The sequence below is a fragment of the Octopus bimaculoides genome, chromosome 8 (assembly GCF_046866305.1).
Source record: "Octopus bimaculoides isolate indiv1 chromosome 8, ASM4686630v1, whole genome shotgun sequence".
Lineage (NCBI taxonomy): Eukaryota > Metazoa > Mollusca > Cephalopoda > Octopoda > Octopodidae > Octopus > Octopus bimaculoides.
The window spans coordinates 30,878,202-30,895,147 of NC_142935.1; the positions used below are offsets into that span (position 1 = coordinate 30,878,202).

At 40.3% G+C, this 16,946-nt stretch overlaps 1 protein-coding gene across 1 annotated transcript in view; it reads right to left on the bottom strand.

The window, feature by feature from the left end:
• Nucleotides 1–319: 319 nt before the first annotated feature.
• The window catches only part of LOC106874633 (uncharacterized), a 25,070-nt gene continuing 8,443 nt past the window's right edge, over nucleotides 320–16,946 (bottom strand). The window contains exons 3-7 of the mRNA XM_014922427.3: nucleotides 13,732–13,865; nucleotides 8,168–8,252; nucleotides 3,947–4,017; nucleotides 1,989–2,115; nucleotides 320–562 (exon numbers count right to left, since the gene is read on the bottom strand). Of these exons, the coding sequence (XP_014777913.1) occupies nucleotides 494–562; nucleotides 1,989–2,115; nucleotides 3,947–4,017; nucleotides 8,168–8,252; nucleotides 13,732–13,865 (486 nt within the window). The 3' untranslated portion in view covers nucleotides 320–493. The remainder of the gene's footprint in view (nucleotides 563–1,988; nucleotides 2,116–3,946; nucleotides 4,018–8,167; nucleotides 8,253–13,731; nucleotides 13,866–16,946) is intronic.

The following is a 16,946-nucleotide window of genomic DNA, read 5'->3' on the forward strand; positions in this document are numbered from 1 at the left end:
TGGTAGTCCAAAAGTGAAAGAAGTCCATTGTATATATATATATATATATATACATATATATATATATATGCGTGTGTGTGTGTTTGTGTGTCTGTTTGTCCTCCCAACATCGCTCGACAACCGATGCTGGTGTGTTTACATCCCCGTAACTTAGCAGTTTGGCTAAAGAGACTGATAGAATAAGTACTAGGCTTACAAAGAATAAGTCCTGGGGGCGATTTGGTCGACTAAAGGCGGTGCTCCAGCATGGCCACAGTCAAATTACAGAAACAAATAAAAAAAAAATGAAAGATGCAATATAACATACAACACATTCACAGAAGATAAATAAAAGAATTTTTATTAAATTATAAATATAGAATTTATTCTTTATTTTATTTACAAATTCTCTACGTTTTTCACTCACAAATGTTCATATCCAAGAGAAAAGAATAACGGTTTTAAAATGATATTTTATATAAAAGATATATCCTCTCAATTTTTTGGATCATGTTTAAATTTCATTATATTCTTTCCTCTTATTCAATTTTCCACATTTAGTAAGAGTGAACGCGAAACCATCCTAAAATAAAAGAAAAAGATTGTTGAGGGTATTTAATTAAGTTTGGAGGCAGAAAGGGGTGGCTCAGAGCAATAACCATACAGTCTGAGAGTTATTTCATTTTGGCTTACAAGATTCTTGATGTGAACTTGTGTGCTGAAACATATTTCGTTGTTTCTTGGGAGGGCCATTATGCCAATAACACATGCACTAGTTCTGTTTCGCTTCTTTATTTTTTATTTGCGAATTGTTAGCTAATTAACTAATTAACTAATCAATTGTTTGATTTGTCATTTGGTTAATCAATCAATCAGTTTGATTTGTCAGACCTGAAAAAGACCTGAGGTCAGAAGTGGCAGCAAAAAGACTTTGGCAAACATGATTGCTTGATTAATTAAACAATTAATCAAAGAAATGCTTACTTAATTGGTTAGATGGTTAACCAATTGACAAATTATTAATAAAGAAGTGAAATAAAAGCAGTGTGTGTGTGTTGGCATTATTGGCTTAATGTCCTTCACAAGATACAGCAAAAGCCTAAAAATGTTAGATCAGATCTTTACAAAGATGTATAGTATTCATAGATAAGTTGTCACAGTGGCTACTCATTAAAAATGCATCTAAACATAAAAGCATTCACACTACAACAGGTCCTGTGTAAGAGATAAGGTTATCACAAATTTTGTTTCCATGCCATTGCCAGAACAGCCTGACTGGCCCTCGTGCCAGTGGCACATAGAAAGCACCCACTACACTCTCGGAGTGGTTTGCATTAGGAAGGGATCCAGCTGTAGAGACTCTGCCGGATCAGATTAGAGTCAGTCCCCAGTCAAATCGTCCAGCCCATGCTAGCAGATGCCTTTTACATGGCACCAGCAGTCTGTCAGAAATCCATTGCAAATTGTAATAAATTTTAACATTTTATTTGTTCATTTAACCCTTTAGCAGTCAGATTACTCTGTCAAACATAATGCTTAATTATTCACATTGTTTTGAATTATTCATGCCAAGGTCGACTTTGCCTTTCTTCCTTTCAGGGTCAATAAAATAAATACCAGTTAAATATTGGGGTTGATGAAATTGATTTACACCCCCACCCCAACTCCCATTGTCCCCAAATTGCTGGCTTTGTGAAAAAATTTGAAACCACTATCACATTTCCCAGGCATAAAATATTTCTACTCAAGGAAAAAATAATGGGAGAAAATGTTGGCGCAAGGCCTGCGGTTCTTAGAAAGGAGGTAACTCAATTGCACTAACCCCAGGATGCAACTGGTACATCATTTCTTGACCCTGAAAGAATGAAAGACAAAGAAGACCGCGGTGGGATTCAAAGTTAGAATGTAAAGCACCAGAACAAATGCTGTTAGACATTTGTCCAGTGCCCTAATGATTTTGGCAAATAGCAGCCCTTATTCAAGTAAAAATACCAGAAGAAAGTTATTACCTGAATGTAGTCTCCGGAGCTTTTCCAGGAATCAGCATTAGGAACAGCATTACAACCAGATTTATGTTGTACAAATATATTAAAAACAACTCCTAGGACGAGATATAATACGAGCACACACAAAAGCCTGAAATATAGGAATCAAGAATTAAAAAGAATAAAAAAACAAACAAACAAACAAAAACACGATGGGCTGTGTGATAAGAAGCTGGATTCCCAACCATATGGTTCCAGGTTCAATCTCACTGCGCAGCACCTTGAGCAAGTGTCTTCTATTATAGCCTCAAGCTGACCAAAGCCTTGTGAATGGATTTGGTAGATGGAAACTAAAAGATGCCTGTCATGTGTGTGTGTGTGTGTGTGTGTGTGTGTGTGTGTGTGTGTTCGTGTGTCTTTGTCTGTGTTTGTCTACTGTTACTGCTTGACAATAAGTGTTGGTATTTTTACGACTTAGCAGCTTGGCCAGAAGAGACTGACAGAACAAGCAACAGACTAAAAGAATTTGAAACGAATATTATATTTCCCTGGGACTGATTCATTTGACAAAAATTTGCTCAGCTGTTAGGAAGGGCATCCAGCTGTAGAATCCTTGCCAGATCAGATTGGAGCCTGGTGCGGCCTCCTGGCTTGCCAGTCCCCAGTCAAACCGATCAACCCATGCCAGCATGGAAAACAGACGTTAAGCGATGATGATGGTCACAGGCTAATGATGGAAACTATTAAATGTTAAACGGTTTCCTTCCTATTTTGTTTGATATGAACTCTTGAAAGTTGATATGTCATCATCATCATCATCATCATCATCATCATCATTTAATGTCTGCTTTTCATGCTGGCATGGGTTGGACGGTTTGACCAGGGCTGGCACACTGGAAGGCTGCACCAGACTCCAATCTGATTTAGCATGGTTTTCTATAGATAGATGCCCTTCCTAATGCCAACCTCTCTGCAGAGAAAGGACTTCTAAATAGGAGGGACTTTTGTCAGAGACTTAGGAGGGCTGATCACATTTGCCCTCATGGGCTGCCCTAGAAAGATCACACCAACCCTGGACAACAAACAGTCGCCAAAGACCTAGGTAACCATACATACGAGCAGGGTGGTTAAAACACCTTCTCTGTTCCAATAACAGTCGACAGTTCTGGTGACAAGCTATATGAAAGGACTGATAACAGATGAACTGTAGACAGGAACTTTACTTTGGGCTAGCTAGTGAGCTGGTCTACAGAGAAGTGACTTCCAATTAAGTGGGACTTTCGTCAGAGACTTAAGATAGCTGATCACATTCGTCCCCATGGTATGTAATCAAACAAAACGAAATAAATACACACTCTTCTTCCCAGTTGATTTTTTTGTATATAGCTTAACGAAACTATAATAGATCACATTTATGATTGATATAATTTGCATAATGTAAATTAAAAAGTGAGCTAAGGGAAATAACTTAGAATGGCCAGTGGCATCATCATCATCATCGTTTAACATCTGCCTTCCATGCTAGCATGGGTTAGACGATTTAACTGAGGATTGGTGAACCAGATGGCTACACCAGGCTCCAATCTGATTTGGCAGAGTTTCTACAGCTGGATGCCCTTCCTAACGCCAACCACTCCGAGAGTGTAGTGGGTACTTTTACGTGCCACTGGTACGAAGGCCAGTCAGACGGTACTGGCAACGGCCATGCTCAAAATGGTGTATTTTACGTGCCACCTACACAGGAGCCAATCCAGTGGTACTGGCAATGATCTCACTTGAATGTTTTTTTCACATGCTGCCGGCACAAGTGCCATATATGTGAAATGAAGTGTTGTGCTTAAGAACACAATGCATCGCCCAGCCTGGGAATCAAACCTATGCTCTAGCGATTGTAAGTGCAACAGCTTAACCACCTAGCCATGCAACTTCACATAGAAAACATAAAGATGAAATTAGATAAAAGTAGATATTTAGATACATACACTATGCAAATTATTGTTCCCGTTGATAGTGAGTGACTGGGACAAAAGTGTTTACTCTGCAGTTGAAAATTCTGAAAATAAGAGTTACAAAATTAGTGGTATTTATATAAAACAAAACAAAAAACGAACAAAGAAAATTTAATTATATAAAAATAAAAAGAAACAAAAAGAAAAATCTAAGGTGAGATATTTGGTGATTGTTATTATTCGAGACAGGGGTGGTAATTGCACTTGGGAGACAGGTAAATTTATACAAAATCATGAGTTAAAATAGTGAGATAAAATAGGTATAATGTTGGTTATGTGTTCCTGAATTTAGATATTTACAAACAGCAAAATTGTGTAGTATATTCAGGCATGATTTGTATTTTTCAATAAATATATTTTCTTTATTTATCTGTTCTTGTATAGAAATTGTTTCCTTGCATTGGTAGATGGTTAGAGATTCTCTGCACATCTACCAAAGTGTTCACTCAACGGTGTCTGTCTATGCCTTGGGAAATGGATCTGTTGCTTATGCAGTGTAGTTCTCCATCTGTGATGTCCTTGCTTGGCTTATATAATTGTGTCCACAACATGGTTAAGTTATCGTATAAGTTAAATTTTTTGATGCACAAGTGAAATTGGTCTTAAATGTGAATTTTTGTCCTTGTTTGAAATGGAATTCTGAATATATATATATATCATCATTGCTTAATGTCAGCTTTCCATGCTGCCATGGGTTGGATGGTCTGACTATGGGCTGGTGAACCAGAAGGCTGCACCAAGATCCAATATGATCTGGCAAAGTTTCTACAGCTGTATGCCCTTCCTAATGCCAACCACTCCAAGAGTGTAGTGGGTGCTTTTACGTGCCACTAGCATGAGGGCCAGTCAGGCGGTACTGATATTGACCATGTTCAAATGGTGTTTTTTACCTGCACAGGAGCCAATCCAGCAGCACTGGCAATAACCATGCTTGAATGGTGTTTTTTATGTGCCACCAGCACAGGAGCCAGTCAAGCGATGCTGGCAATGATCATGCTCGAATGGTGCTTCTTACGTGCCACCAGTATGGGAGCCAGTCAGCGGCCCTGGAAACAATCATCCTCGAATGGTGCTTTTAACGTTCTACTGGCACAAGTGCTAATCAGGCAGTACTGTCATCGGCCACGACAAGGATTTTGATTTCACATATCTCAACAAGTCTTCGCAAGCACATTTTATTGCCTAATGATTGAAGGGTACTCTTAACTGGGCTGGTTATACAGCACTGGCATAGGCCATGGGTTATGGTCTCACTTGGTTTGCTGGGTCTTCTCAAACACAGCCTATCTCCAAAGGTCTCAGTCACTAGTCATTGTCTTGGTGAGGCCCAATGTTCGAAGGTCATGCTTCACCACCTCATCCCAGGTCTTCTTGGGTCAACATTCTCTTCATTTAGCAACCTTTCTTAGGAGCATCTCCAAGCCTCTCTATTTGCTGCCTTGTTAAATGCAAGCGAGCCATCATCCATGTGGACACATTTCTCTCCCACACACTTTCTTGCAACATGAAACACTTCAAGTGTTTGGTCCTCACGATGCAGAACATTGGCAAATTTTTTCTTATCTGCTTCCCTTCTGACTAAATAAACATGTCTCCTAGCTTCTCTTCTGGCAACCTGATACAGTTCCCTGCTATCACCGTTCTTACAGTCCTTCCATGCCTGTTTCCTTTCCTTAATGACTGTCAACTACATTGTTCCACCACCACATTACCTTGGGTCGGGAGGAAACTTTGCACCATCCACAGATCTGGTCAGTAGCCCTCAACAGGTTGTCCTGTAGCAACCCCCAGTTGTCTTCCACATTATGTAATGCTATATCCCCCTCTATTTCGTCATAGGCTTTGAGTAGTAAGTCTCTAAATCTCTGTCTATTCACAGTATCCTTAAGATTCCAGACCCTTCTTTTCCATGCTGGTCGTCTTCTGGGCATCCATTTAGCCCTGATCCTGAAGTAGCTAACTACTAATCTATGTTCCGGTGTGCATTCTTCCCTCTGTTGGGTCAACATTTGGCATTTATAAGTAGCCATCTTTCCCGTTTCCTGGTGAGGATGTAGTCAATCTGACTAGTGTGCCCACAGATAAAATGAACAGTTTGAACACAGCAAAATCAATTTATTTACGAAACAGTCAACTTGATAATGCCTGTGTATGTTTCGATATCTACCTTCATTCATATTTTACAATAAAAATTGCATTCAAGGCAAAACTTTACAATTAAAATTGCATTCAGGGCCAAAAGTGACATTGATTCTTCATCCTAATTTCAATAATGTTCAGTACAGACTGAATGGCAGCATGTGTTTGTGTGCATCAGCATGTGTGTGTTTGTGTGTTTGGATTTCATTCAATTACATCCCAATGTATGGGAGTGGCCTCACTGAGGCGATGACTACTGACCGACACATTTGGAAATGTACTGTGCGTGAGAAGACCCGGCAAGCCAAGTGAGACCTAAATCCAAGGCCTCTGCCAGGGGTGTAGCCAGCCCACTTATGCATACCTTTCCTACACTGGACACTAAACTCCGCTTGCAAAGACTTGTTGAGGCAAGTGAAATCGAACTAAATTCGACGACTGGCAAGCGAAATCGGGATACCACCTGTGCTCAGCGTCGCCTTTCTGGCACTTGTGCCCGTGACATGTGTAAGGATTTTCGAGCGAGATTGTGCCAGTGCCCCTGGACTGGCTCTTGTGCGGGTGGGACATAAAATACACCATTTTGAGTGTGGCCATTTCCAGTACCGCCTGACTGGCCTTCGTGTGGGTGACACGTAAAAGCACCCACTACACTCTCTGAGTGGTTGGTGTTAGGAAGGGCATCCAGCTGTAGAAACTCTGCCAAATCAGAATGGAGCCTGGTGTTATCATCTGGTTTCACCAGTCCTCAGTCAAATCGTCCAACCCATGCTAGCATGGAAAGCGGACGTTAAACGATGATGATGATGATGATGATGTATCTGTCAATATTCTGCCATAGTCAGTCTGTACTAAACACTATATCAATTAGAATGTAAAACCAAGAATTCAATTTTTGCCCTGAAGAGATTTTTAACTTCCAAATTCATAATGCAATTTTAATTGTAAAATATTAACTGTAAAATATGAATGAAGGTAGATATTGAAACATGCATAGGCATTATCAAATTGATTATTATGATTATTATGTAAATAAATTAATTTTGCTGTGTTCAAAAACTCTCCATTTTCTTCATACCATACCATACCATACCATACCATACCATACCATACCATACCATATCATACAGTTCTATATGCCCATGGGCTTATGGTTTAGTGGTTAAAAGCGCGGGCTACTAACCCCAAGATTCTGAGTTTGATTCCAAGCAGTGACTTGAATGATAATAATAATAATAATAATAATAATAATAATAATAATAATAATAATAATAATAACATTGAAAAATACCTTAGGACTGAGAATCCAGGTTCGAAATTTCCCCCAAGACACCTGTAGAAGGCTGGAGGGTATATCTGCCGAAATGTTGTGTTAACAACAAACAAGATGAGGACAGATATCCGTCAAATGTTAATAATATAAATAATGTAAATAATATCATATCTATCTAACTCTCTCTCTCTCTCTCTCTCTCTCTCTCTCTCTCTCCCTCTGTATATATATATATATATATATATATATATATTTATATTATGGGCATTACTATACATAAAATGCCAAGGAAGGGAAAGAAAGGTGGGTGTGAGGAATATGTAGCTTTAAGGAGAGACGGGGTAGGTGGCTTTTCTGCTGTCCATTGCAAAGAAACACTCACACACAGATACACACACACACACATACATACATACATTGTTGTTGGCACTCCGTTGCTTACGACGTCGAGGGTTCCAGTTAATCCGATCAACGGAACAGCCTGGAATTTTAATAAGTTGTAATGAATAAAGTCTTGTCAAATGGTAGGACAGACATGTAAATAATTTAAAAAGGAAAAAATCTTCAACAAAATTTTTTTGAGAAAAATTGCTCAACCCTGACCTGATCAAGAGGCCTATCTGTAGGGGAAGGCATGGTCTGAGATGGTATAAACAAAAAATTTATATAAGACATTCTATTGTAAAAATTGCCTGGCAATGATGGGCTATTCAGCTAGTAAAAAATTATAGAGAGAACAACAAAAATATGAAAGATTAATGAGAAAGAAACAAACTACTTACATAGGTTTGATAAACAAACCCGCGAACTCTTCCAATAAAAAGAAACGTTGCTTCCTTTCCTTCAGAGCAGACCAACGCTACTGTACTGATTTTGGGTACCATACAAAATAAAATTGTAAATGTTCAGTTTTATTATTTGTTGTAATCAATGTTTAATTACCATCTCATTTTCCTTATCCTAAGAATTAAAGTATTATGCTAAGTTTAATGAGCCAAAAGATTTTTTCATCTGCAATAAAAAATTTGAGGTTTTCTAGATTTTTGAAAATAAAGATTTCTTACTCAACGGAACAATTTCCTTTGCTTACAATATATTTTTCATACTTGAATGGTTTTGATAATATGAAATTTGACAGAGCAGGTATTTTAAACAAGTATTTTACAGATAGGTGAGAGTTCACTATGGCTTAGTGAATAGAGTTCTAAATCACTGATAAGATGAAGATTTCACAGTTTACATCCTGTAATCAGCACAACTGCTTCTTTTGTATTCCAGCAGTTGTTGGCACTCTGTCGGTTACGACGTCAAGGGTTCCAGTTGATCTGATCAACGGAACAGCCTGCTCGTGAAATTAACGTGCAAGTGGATGAGCACTCCACAGACACGTGTACCCTTAACGTAGTTCTCGGGGGATATTCAGCGTGACACAGTGTGACAAGGCTGACCCTTTGAATTACAGGCACAACAGAAACAGGAAGTAAGAGTGAGAGAAAGTTGTGGTGGAAGAGTACAGCAGGGTTCGCCATCATCCCCTGCTGGAGCCTCGTGGAGCTTTAGGTGTTTTCGCTCAATAAACACTCACAACGCCCAGTCTGGGAATCGAAACTGTGATCCTATGATTGTAAGTCCGCTGTCCTAACCACTGGGCCATTGCACCTCCGCTTTCCTGCAGACATAATAATGAATTGCACATTAAACAGATTTGGCAATGACTCTCAATGTGCTATGGTTAGGAACTGATTGTCAAGAGGAAATCAATGAATTGTCTATTTCTTTTCTACTCTAGGCACAAGGCCTGAAATTTTGGGGGAGAGAACCAGTTGATTAGATAGATCCCACTAGGTAACTTGTATTTAATTTATCGATCCTAGAAGGATGAAAGGCATAGTCGACCTCGGTGGAATTTGAACTCAAAACATAAAGACAGACGAAATACTGCTAAACATTTCACTCGGCATGCTAATGTTTCTTATTTCTTTACTGCCCACAAGGGGCTAACCATAGAGGGGACAAACACGGACAGTCAAAGAGATTAAGTCGATTACATCAACCTCAGTGCGTAACTAGTACTTTATTTATCGACCCTGAAAGGATGAAAGGCGAAGTTGACCTCAGCAGAATTTGAACTAAAAACGTAGCAGCAGACGAAATACCGCTAAGCATTTCGCCCAGTGTGCTAACATTTCTGCCAACCTGCTGACTTAATTATCTATTTCTTTACCATTTCTAAGCTGTTGTGTAAGCTAGAAACAGCAGAGATGCTGGTGCCGGGGGCATGTAAAATGCACCTTTTTAACATTAGACTTCACAGAGGCAAAATGGCTGAGTTCCTTTTGAGTGTTGGTCCTCACAGAGGCAATGACTGAGACCTTAGGCATTATGCCATGCCTGAGAAGAAAACCCATTAAGCCAAGCAAAATCACAGTTGTGGCAGATACCAGTGACATGCAAATGGCACCTGTGCCAGTGGCACGTAAAATCACCCATTACACTCTTGGAGTGGTTGGCATTAGGAAGGGCATCCAGCCATCAGAAAACTATGTTAAATCAGACTGGAGTCTGGTGCAGCCTTCCAGCTTGCCAGCCCTGGTCAAACCATCCAACCCATGCCAGCATGGATGACACACCTTAAATGATGATGATGATGATGATGATTGAAACTTTTTACAAACTACCCAAGCATAAAACCAACAAGATGATATCTTGTAAAAAAACACCCAAGGAAAAACTGGAGGAAATAACTTTTGTATTCTCCAATGAAGATTCCTTAACAAGTGTGTAACACTTGTGACAAATGTCATCAGAGATGGTTCATGACCTGATGACAGAAAAGATAAGATATCTATTCTCACACCAACTAATCTACTTATCTACCAATTTACTGAAGGTGGAAAATGGTATTTGTTTTTAGTTAGTTTATCTGAAACAGGTATACCATTCTACCTTGACAAACAGCATTATGAAAAATTATGATTTTCATAGATTAACCACTGAAAATGTGTGTCACAACAGATGGAGATTTCACAGAAGAAATATTGGGCTGGTGCATAATTATTGCAGCCTTTTCTCAACAAAATTTATCCAAGCTATAATAGAATGATACATACAACCAGTGGTGGACTGGGTCTGAATAAATATTGGTTGCCAGGAGACTAAGGGGACCCACCTAAAACTACAATGCTATCATTTCTTTTTTTTTTTTTTTTTTTTTTGGAAATATTCTTTTCAACTGTCTACAAACACAGCCAGGCTGAAATAATAAAATGCATTCTTCCAAGAGTGAATAAAAAATTTTCAAACTTGAGGGGGTGGGCCCCTTAGATACTAACATGGGCCCCCATATATGGATTCTAATGGCTCAGGGGCCCATTTGCCATCGGGCAAGCTGTCAACCTGGCCAGTCCGCTACTGTATATATTAAGGTTCTAAATACTAGTACCACACACACACACGCGCGCACGCGCGCGCGCACACACACATGTAGGCATGGCTGTGTGGTAAGAAGCTTGCTTCCCAACCACATGGTTCTGGGTTCAGTCCCACTGTGTGGTACCTTGAGCAAGTGTCGTCTACTATAACTTCGAGCCAACCAAGGCCTTGTGAATGGATTTGGTAGACAAAAACTGGAAAAAGTCCATCATATATATATATATATATATATATATATATATATATATATATATATATATATATATATATATATATTTATACATAGTACCTCTGTACCTGGCTTTCGTTGACATGGAAAAAGCCTTTGACAGGGTCCCCCGATCCCTTATCTGGTGGTCAATGAGGAAACTTGAGATAGAAGAATGGTTAGTGAGAGCTGTGCGAGCCATGTACAGAGCTGCTGCCAGTAAGGTGAGGGTTGGAAATGAGTACAGCAATGAATTCCGGGTAGAGGTAGGGGTCCACCAAGGTTCCGTCCTCAGCCCCCTCCTATTTATCATAGTCCTCCAGGCAATCACAGAGGAGTTCAAGACAGGTTGCCCCTGGGGGCTCTTCTATGCTGATGACCTTGCACTAATTGCGGAGTCACTATCAGAACTAGAGGAGAAGTTTCAGGTGTCGAAGCAAGGTCTAGAATTGAAGGGCCTTAGAGTCAACCTAGCTAAAACCAAAATCCTAATAAGTAGGAAGGTAGATAAAACACAAACCCCTTCAGGTAGATGGCCCTGCTCAGTACGTAGAAAAGGAGTAGGTAGTAACTCTATAAGATGTACCCGGTGCAAGCTATGGACACATAAGAGGTGCAGCAATATCAAAGGCAGGTTAACTAGGAAGTTAGTTTTTGTATGTGGCAGATGTTCAGGTGCAATAAAGAATGTAAACAAACAGGAAACAACTTCTATCTCATTCCAGGGTGAAAAACTAGAGGTAGTCGATAGCTTCCGCTATCTGGGCGACCAAGTTAGTAGTGGGGGTGGGTGCGCTGAAAGTGTAGCTGCTAGAATAAGAATAGCCTGGGCAAAGTTTAGAGAGCTCTTACCTCTGCTGGCGACAAAGGGACTCTCACTCAGAGTAAAAGGCAGACTGTATGACGCATGTGTACAAACAGCCATGCTACATGGCAGTGAAACATGGGCTGTAACTGCTGAGGACATGCGTAAGCTCGCAAGGAATGAAGCCAGTATACTCCGTTGGATATGTAATGTCAATGCGAATACCCGTCAGAGTGTAAGTATCTTGAGAGAAAAGCTGAACATTAGAAGCATCAGTTGTGGTGTGCAAGAGAGACGATTGCGCTGGTATGAACATGTGGTGAGACTGGATGAGAATAGCTGCGTGAAAAAGTGCCACACCCTAACAGTTGAGGGAACCCACGGAAGAGGTAAGCCCAGGAAGACCTGGGCTGAGGTGGTGAGGCAAGACCTTCGTACATTGGACCTCACCGAGGCGATGACTACTGACCGAGACCTTTGGAAATGTGCTGTGCGTGAGAAGACCCGGCAAGCCAAGTGAGATCATTGCCAGTGCCCCTGGACTGGTTCTTGTGTGGGTGGCACATAAGATGCACCATTTTGAGCGTGGCATTTGCCAGTACTGCCTGACTGGCCTTCGTAGGATTTTCGAGCGAGATCATTGCCAGTGCCCCTGGACTGGCTCTTGTGCGGGTGGCACATAAAAGACACCATTTCGAGCGTGGCCGTTGCCAGTATCGCCTGACTGGCCTTCATGCGGGTGACACGTAAAAGCACCCACTACACTCTCTAAGTGGTTGGCGTTAGGAAGGGCATCCAGCTGTAGAAACTCAGCCAAATTTAGATTGGAGTCTGGTGCTGCCATCCGGTTTCACCAGTCTTCAGTCAAATCGTCCAACCCATGATGATGATGATGATGATGATGATATAAGACCTGTTGAGGCAAGTGAAATCGAAATTGAACCAAATTCAACAACTGGCACCCATGCAGACCTCTCCTTCATTGGACACTAAACTTGGTTTTTGAAGACCTGTTGGGGCAAGTGAAATCAAAATCATGATGGCACTTGTACCAGTGGAGCGCTAAGAGCACCATGTAAGCCTGATCATTGCCAGAGCAGCTGTCTGACTTCCATGCCAGTGGCATGTAAATAGCACCATTTGAGCATGATCACTACCAGCGTCACCTTACTGGCACTTGTGCCGGTGGCACGTGAAAAAACATTTGAGCGAGATCGTTGCCAGTACTGCTGGACTGACTCCTGTGCAGGTGGCATGTAAAATACATCATTTTGAGCGTGGCCGTCGCCAGTACCACCAGACTGGCCTTCGTGCTGGTGGCACGTAAAAGCACCCACTACACTCTTGGAGTGGTTGGCCTTAAGAAGGGCATCAAGCTGTAGAAACTCTGCCAAATCAGATTGGAGCCTGGTGTAGCCACCTGGTTTGTCAGTCCTCAGTCAAATCGTCCAACCCATGCTAGCATGGAAAGTGGACATTAAACGATGATGACATATATGTGTGTGAGTGTGTGTGTGTGTGTGCACTTTTGTGTCTGTGTTTATGTCCCCGTAATTAGCGGTTCGGCATAACAGATCGATAGAATACATACCAAGCTTAACAAAATTAGTGGTGGGGTCGATTCGTCTGACTAAAATTCTTCAAGGCCACGTTGTAATAACTGAAACACATCAGGAATTAATATTCAAGTGGAAGAGGAATTTAATCATTACAATGACAGCCAATGCGCTGTATCACTTTAAAAGGTATTTGCATTAATCTACCTGACTAATAATTTACAGCTGACCAAAATTCATCCAAAAAAACTAGATGTCCAAAAGCAAGAAAACATATAAGCAAAACAAAAATAATAATAATGAAATAAATGCAGCAAAGAAAACCATTACACTTTTTAATCATACCTTTTAGTGTTTCCTGATGGATCCGTGTATGTCAAAATTACATTTCCTTTAGAAACTGTAAAGTGAACAGACTTTATACTTCCTAAGTTATTTGGAAATTGTACAGAAGGAGATATGACATTGAATTGGCAGATCTGTATGAAATAAAGAGATACAAATGAATTAAGCTGAATAAAAGAAGTATAATAAAAAGAAGAAAAATCCAATAATAAATTTTCGGATAATACCAATTTCAAATTTTGACACAAAGCCAGCAATTTTATGGAGAGTGGGCAAGTTGATCGCATCGACTCAAGTGATCAATTCTTTTACTGACCCCAAAAGGATGAAAGGCAAAGTCAACCTCAGTGGAATTTGAACTTTTAATGCAAAAATTTAACTTATGATGAAAGTAAACAAACAAAGTTTGCTTCAGAAGCGTTGAGATATTTTGAAAGATACAGAAATAATTTATTCTCAAACACATGATGATGCTAATACAATAGCATAAACAGGATAAGCTAGCTATGTATTGCAGAAAAAATCATTACCGGCCAGCCAGCCATGAGAGTCAAACTCACATCCCTGTGATTACACGTCAAGTGCTTTAACCTTTAAGCTAAACTGCCCAGTAACGAATTCTTCTGCAATATATATGACCTTTGGAAATATGCTGTGCATGAGAAGACTCAGAAAGATAAGTGAGACCATAACATGTGGCCTTTACCAGGGGTGTAGCCAGGCCACTTATGCGTACCTTTCCTTCTTTGGACACAAAACCCTGCTTGCGAAGACCTGTTGAGGCAAGTAAAATCGAAATCGAAATTGAACCAAATTCAATGACTGGCACCCATGCCAACCTTCCTTCAGTGGATACTAAACTCAGCTTGCGAAGACCTGTTGGGGCAAGTGAGATCGAAACTGAATCAGATTTGATGACTGGCACCTGTGCCAGTGGAGCACTAACAGCATCATCCAAGCAGGATCGCTGACAGAGCAGCAGTCTCGCTTCCATGCCGGTGGCACGTAAAAAGCACCACTTGAGCGCGATCATTTCCAGCTTCACTTTACTGGCACTTGTGCTGGTAGCATGTAAACAAAACATTGGACTGACTCCTGTGCAGGTGGCACGTAAAAAACACCATTTGAGCATGGCTGTTGCCAGTACCGCCAGACTGGCCCTCGTGCTGGTGGCACGTAAAGAGCACCCACTACACTCTCTGAGTGGTTGGCGTTAGGAAGGGCATCCAGCTGTAGAAACTCTGCCAGATCAGATTGGAGTCAGGTGTAGCCATTTGGTTTGCCAGTCCCCAGTCAAATCTTCCAACCCATGCTAGCATGGAAAGCGGACGTTAAATGATGATGATGATGATGATCAATTATAAGCTAGATGCTTATAAGTGATCACCATGTACTGGCTAAAGAAAATAGTCTAATATAGGAGCATATAAACCCTTGATGCAAAAAAGTGGGGGTTTTTGTGCACACACACAAATAGGCTTCTTTCAGTTTCCATCGGACAAATCCACTCACAAGATTTTGGTCATCTGAGGGTTTAGTAACAGACACTTGCGCAAGGGGCCACACAATGAAACTGACTGACTGTATGTAAATGAGGAAGAAAATAGATGTAAAATAAAAGTATAGGAAATTTATCAATGCTATTTTTGGTCACTGTCTTCAAGATTTTCAGTTCTACTGATACCTTTAGAGTTTAAAATGGTTTCCTTCCCAGCTACTGAAATATTGGGTTGGTGCATAATTATTGCGGCTTTTTTTAACAAGTTTTTTTCAACAAAAACAATAACAATATTTAACAAAACATCTTTAAATGACAGTTTGACAGTCTGACCGTCTGCCAAGCAAATGGGAAGCAGTAATTGAAGTAGATGGTGAATATGCTCCGGAACAATCATTTAAAGATGTTTTTGTTACATGTTGTTATTGTTTTTTTTTTTTTAATAAAATTTGTTGAAAATAAGCTGCAATAATTATGCAGCAGCCCAATAGATTTACCACTGTTGCTTAGGTATTTGCTGTCTGGTCTGTGGTGGTGTTTAGTTGGGTTGATGAATGAAAATCTTTCCTGGGCTGCATGTAGAAGTGATTGCAGAAATAACTGAGAACATTTACCGATTTTACTATCACAAATAGAGACCAACTGCATTGACCTTTCACAGGTAACAACAGCAATAATACTGTTTGAGGTTTATGGCAAGCTGTTGATACGGCAGCCTACAGTTTGTCCTACATAACTGGAAACAATTGTGTTGTATTCGTGGTGAAGGAGGTTTTTGGTAATTCGTCTGAGCCATCTGCATAGGCTGTCTGGTGTGTGGAAAGAATGGAGACACTTATTGCTCAGTTGCCTCGACATTCTGCAATTAATTACTGCCAAAAGTGGCCTTTTATAAGAAGAAGACCGTCCCTTCCTACCCCTCTAGCTATGCTAGTGAATCCCCACTACACCAGAGAATTCTATCTCCCTATCTCTATCTGCCTATCTGTTTTCCCAGATCCATACAAGCTGGACATGTTTTCTACTTTGGTGCAGGCGCGATGCGGACGTGTGGTTAAGAAACATGTTTCCTAACCATGTAGTCTCAGGTTCAATCAAACTGCACAGCACTATAGAAATGAGTATTCTACTATAGCTCTGGGTTGACCAAAGCCTTGTGACTGGATTTGGCAGATGGAAACTGAGAGAACCCCACTGTATGTTTCTATATATATGTGTAAATATATATATATATATATATATATATATATCCATGGCCATTGCCAGTACCGCCTGACTGGCTTTCATGCGGGTGACACGTAAAAGCACCCACTACACTCTCTGACTGGTTGGTGTTAGGAATGGCATCCAGCTGTAGAAACTCTGCCAAATCAGATTGGAGCCTGATGTTGCCATCCGGTTTCACCAGTCCTCAGTCAAATCGTCCAACCCATGCTAGCTTGGAAAGCGGACGTTAAACGATGATGATGATGATGATATATATATATATATATATATATATATATATGATGAATTAGGTACTTAAGTTGAAGCACCAAAAATCAGCATGGTATTATCCATACAACTTCAAAATAAGGTGAATAAAATCAAAATAAGCAACAGGATATCCAGAGGTGATGCAGTACGACTGTTTCAAGCACCTCCATTTAACTGAACAATGCAATTGTAACATCAGTTTAAATGCAAGGCTATCCTCAGCTGCGTAAAAAAAAAAAAT